This window comes from Gavialis gangeticus, unplaced genomic scaffold (assembly GCF_001723915.1).
Source record: "Gavialis gangeticus isolate Ggan-Ray unplaced genomic scaffold, GavGan_comp1, whole genome shotgun sequence".
NCBI classification, from domain to species: Eukaryota; Metazoa; Chordata; order Crocodylia; family Gavialidae; genus Gavialis; species Gavialis gangeticus.
The window spans coordinates 108,329,858-108,334,151 of NW_017729025.1; the positions used below are offsets into that span (position 1 = coordinate 108,329,858).

Below are 4,294 nucleotides of genomic sequence, written 5' to 3' on the forward strand. Positions count from 1 at the left end.
TAGCAATATACCAGGAACATGCCCCTCAGGACTGCTGGGATTACTTTGCAAAATACTGCTGGACTCCAACCGGTCGTTGCTCGAGCAGCATAGTGGTGCTGTGATACGCAGTAGGGTGCCCGGCTGCTTGTTTCTGTGGTGGAAAATATTTGCCTTTGCGGACATCCTACAGCAGACCTTTTCTTCTTCACTGATCTCCCCATCCTTAGTCAGTGCATGTCCTACTGCTTTATTCTTCCTGGGGCAGTACATCCCGTGGACACCCCCTGCACCATCACCTGCTGAGTGGGCATTTCCTTTCTGCCTGTCCCATTGCTTTCCATACCCTGCATTCTGGGCCTTGTGCGTCTCTATATGGTCCAGGCTGCTACACAAAGCGGGACAGTAAGGGATGCCCTTTGCTTCCTGTGGGAGTTTGTTCCCTAGTCTCAGGCCCCAAGTAAGTTCAGTCTCCTGCAGAGATGAGCTTTAAGCTCCTGCCAAAAGTGCCACCGGGCCCGGAGGATATTGTTTTGCTGGCGCTGTCCCCCAGACTTCTCGTGCTGGATGGGGAGGCCAAGCAAAGCATAATAGTCAGATGGTTCATGTCTCCATTCAGCCCCACCCTGCTGCCATGCATGCAGGGATCTCCAGTCTCCACAAGCGGCACCTCCCTACCAAGCAGGAAGGCAAGCTGCACCCTGCTCCATTTTAAACCCATGAGGCGTGGCACTTGGGTTCCCAGCATTTCCCAAGGTGCGGGAGAGCTGTCTGGGAAGGGCAGCATCAGGGTCCCCCTGCATCTACTTGGTAGTGACGACCGTGGAAAGTCCCTGCAGAGAAGCTGCAAAGGAAGCGGGCCTGAGCAACTTTGTGTCCATGCCTTTTGGGAAGCATGCTCATGCTGCACACTCCTCCCCTTCTGAGTGGCTTCTTTCTCCCTGTACTCTCTGCCTTTTGCACATGCAAGTGCTGCTGACAGCCAGCTGCTAGTGCTGCCACCTTCAGGGACTGGCCCTCTCCACTGCACGCCGAGCTCATGCTCAGCAGCATTTCCAGCTCAGCTCAGGGCCTCTGAGGCACAGCTGGATGTCTACTCTGCTCCAGGGACCTTTTTGCCCCTTCCTTCTCCATGCTGAACAGGGTCAGCAAGATGATCTGACCTCTGAGATTGAGCTGCTCCTTCCCTTAAGACCATGATGCTTATCTGCCCCCAGGCCCCTAACCCCCTGCAAAGACCCTCTCATCCCTCCTCCAAACCCCAGGGGATCCCCCTGAGCCACCCACATCCCCCAGGGTCTCCCAGTCCCCCATACTCCCAAAGACACCCCTAGACCCCTCTGCCCTTGTCCTGAACACCTTAGGGTGCCATGGGGGGATTAGAGGGGGGCCTGACCCCTGTGACACCACTGTGACATCCATGACCTCCCTGCAACCCTATGACCCCACAGGGACTCACTGCTCCTGGCTGCCATCAACAGTGGCACCAGCTTCTTTGCTGGCTTTGTTGTCTTCTGTGTCCTTGGCTTCATGGCTCATGAGCAGGGCACGGATGTGGGCACTGTTGCTGATTCAGGTAAGCCTGCCCACCCTTCTCTCCTCCCCCCCAACCAATGCCTGCATTTCCTGACCCTGGAGGCCTGGGGTCCCTGACCTCCAGTGACCCTGGAGGCTTGTGCTTCCACCCTGATGCCAGAGTTCCTTCCCTGCTCCCCCAGGCACCTGGGTTCCCTACACATGCCTGAGTGTCCGTTTTCCCCCCACCCGGCCCGAGATGCCTGGGTTCCCTACTGCCCAGATGCCTGCATTCCTGCCTCTTTGGGCACCTGGATTCTCTGCCTCCAGACACCCAGGTTCCTGTTCTGCTCCAGACACCTGGGTCTTATCCCTAAATGGGTCTTGGTGGGTTGGAGCCAGGAGGTCTTGTTAGGTTGGGAGCCCAGATGCCTGAGTTCTCTCCCTGCCCTGGGCAAGAAGTGGGCTCTGGAGAGGGGGTGGATACGGGGCCTCAGACACCTGGGTCCCAGCTGCCCCCCTCCTCTTCCTGCACTGCAGGCCCTGGCCTGGCCTTCATTGCCTACCCACGGGCTGTGGCGCTGATGCCAGTGGCACCGCTTTGGGCTGCGCTCTTCTTCATCATGCTGCTCATGCTGGGCCTGGACAGTCAGGTGTGCCTGGATGTCCGGGTTCCCTGTTGGGCAGTGGGGTGGAGGGGGGGGTGAGGGGAAGCAGACACCTGGGTTTCCTGCAGTGGGGATTGGGTGCCTGGACACCTGGGTACCTTGAGGGGCTGAGGCCTGGACACCTGGGTTCCCTGCACTGGGGGTTGGCTGCTTGGACACCTGGGCTCACTAGGGTGAGTGCCCAGATGCCAGGGTTCCCTGGACTGGGGACACTGGGACACCTGAGTTCCTTAGGGTGGATGCCCAGATATCTGGGTTTCCAGGAAGTAGGGGCTTGAGTGCCTGGGGCCCTCTGTATTCAAACCCCGCTCCCCCCCACCTCATGCCTGCAGTTTGTGGGTGTCGAGGGCTTCGTGACTGGCATTCTGGATGTGGTGCCACCAGCCTATCAGTTCCGGTTCCAGCGCGAGGTCATGGTTCTGCTATGCTGCCTTGTTTGCTTCTGCATCGACCTCTCCATGGTCACTGAGGTGGAGTTGTGGGTCAGGGGCATCAATATAGGGTGGGATGGGGGGCTGTGGGTTGAGAGCGAGGTGTACCATAGGGCTATGTGAGGGGGCCCATGGATTGGGGGTGAGAGGTACCACAGGGTCTGGAGGGGGTGCAGGTCAGGAGTGAGGGGCATGTTGTGCTCACCTGCCCCACCCCTGCCCAGGGCGGCATGTACGTCTTCCAGCTCTTTGACTACTACTCAGCCAGTGGGACCACGCTCCTGTGGCAGGCCTTCTGGGAGAGCGTCATCATTGCCTGGGTCTATGGTAAGTCCCCATGGGGTGAGGAGGGGCCGTGAGTCAGCCATGAGGGGCACCATTTGTAGGGTGGGGAGCTTTGGGTTAGGAGTGACAGGCATCGGATGGGAGTGAGGGGCACTGGGTTGATGAGAGAGGCTGCTGGTTAGGAGTGAGGGGTACCACAAGGTTTCTGAGCCACCTCCCACCATGACCCTCCCCTTCTGGAACAGGTGCTGACCGGTTCCTGGATGATGTGTCCTGCATGATTGGCTACCGTCCTAGCCGCTGGATGAAGTGGTGCTGGATGGTGCTGACGCCCCTTGTCTGCCTGGTACCACTCAGATGCTGGGGTTCTCTGTGGAGGGTGGCAGCTAGGAGGTGGGAGCAGGGAGCCTGGGTTGTCTGGGGGGAGGGGGAGAAGGGGGAGAGGCCTGTGGATGAGAGCCTGGATGCCAGGGTTCTTTATGGGTGCTGAGGGTGGGGGCTGTGGAATACCAGGGAGAACGCAGGTGTCAAAGAGCAGCATTGGAGGGGAGCCAGGGCCCTGCTCTAGGAGCCCAGGTGGAGGATTCCAGATGGCTGGGTTCACTCCCCCCCCGCCTTCCAGGGCATCTTCCTGTTCCATGCAGCATCTTACCGGCCACTTACCTACGGCGGGCGCCACACCTATGTCTACCCCTGGTGGGCCGAGGCTGTGGGTTGGGGCCTGACCCTCTCATCTGTGCTCTGCCTGCCGAGTGCTGCCCTTGCCCAGCTGCTGCTCCAGCCTGGGCCCCTGCCCCAGGTTAGCCCTGCTGGGCCAGGGGGATGGTTGGAGGGCTTGGTTCTCTGGGCAGGGAGTGTGGGCCAGGGATGAGAGCCCAGACACCTGGGCTCTCTGGGGAGCAGTGGAGGCTGGTGCCTAGATGCCTGGGTTCTCATCATAGAGGGGGCTACAGATAGGGAGGGAGGGGTACTGTGTGTGGGGGAGGCACCTGGACACCTGAGTTCTCTGGGCAGGGAGTAGGGGCTGGGGGGTGAGAATAGAGGGGGCTGGGAGCCCAAACACCTGGGTTTTTACCATGGACAGGGCTGCAAGTCAGGAATGAGGGGCACCATGGAGCTATAGGAGGGGCTGTGGGTCAGGAGTGAGAAGCAGTGTGGGTGGGAGGATGGGAGCCCAGATGCCTGGATGGAGGGGAGTTGGGGGTGGGACCAAGGTCGGGGTTTGTGCCTGGATCCATGGGTCCCATTAACCCCTTCTCTCCTCCTTCCCTGACCAGCGCTGGCGCCGCTTGACTCAGCCTGTGTTTGGGCTCCATCACCTGGAGTACAAGGTGCGGGGGGCCAGCGGGGGCCCCAGCCCTGTTGAAGATGGCAACACCAAGGCTGTTGTCCTGGAGAGCATCATGTGACCTCTGA

At 59.8% G+C, this 4,294-nt stretch overlaps 1 protein-coding gene across 1 annotated transcript in view; it reads left to right on the forward strand.

Annotated features, from left to right (window-relative positions):
* LOC109299367 (sodium- and chloride-dependent creatine transporter 1-like) overlaps positions 1-4,288 on the forward strand; it is a 38,191-nt gene extending 33,903 nt beyond the window's left edge. Inside the window, 6 exon segments of the mRNA XM_019519954.1 lie at positions 2,035-2,147; positions 2,495-2,632; positions 2,818-2,920; positions 3,124-3,224; positions 3,501-3,677; positions 4,156-4,288. Of these exon segments, the coding sequence (XP_019375499.1) occupies positions 2,035-2,147; positions 2,495-2,632; positions 2,818-2,920; positions 3,124-3,224; positions 3,501-3,677; positions 4,156-4,287 (764 nt within the window). The 3' untranslated portion in view covers position 4,288.
* Positions 4,289-4,294: the final 6 nt, after the last annotated feature.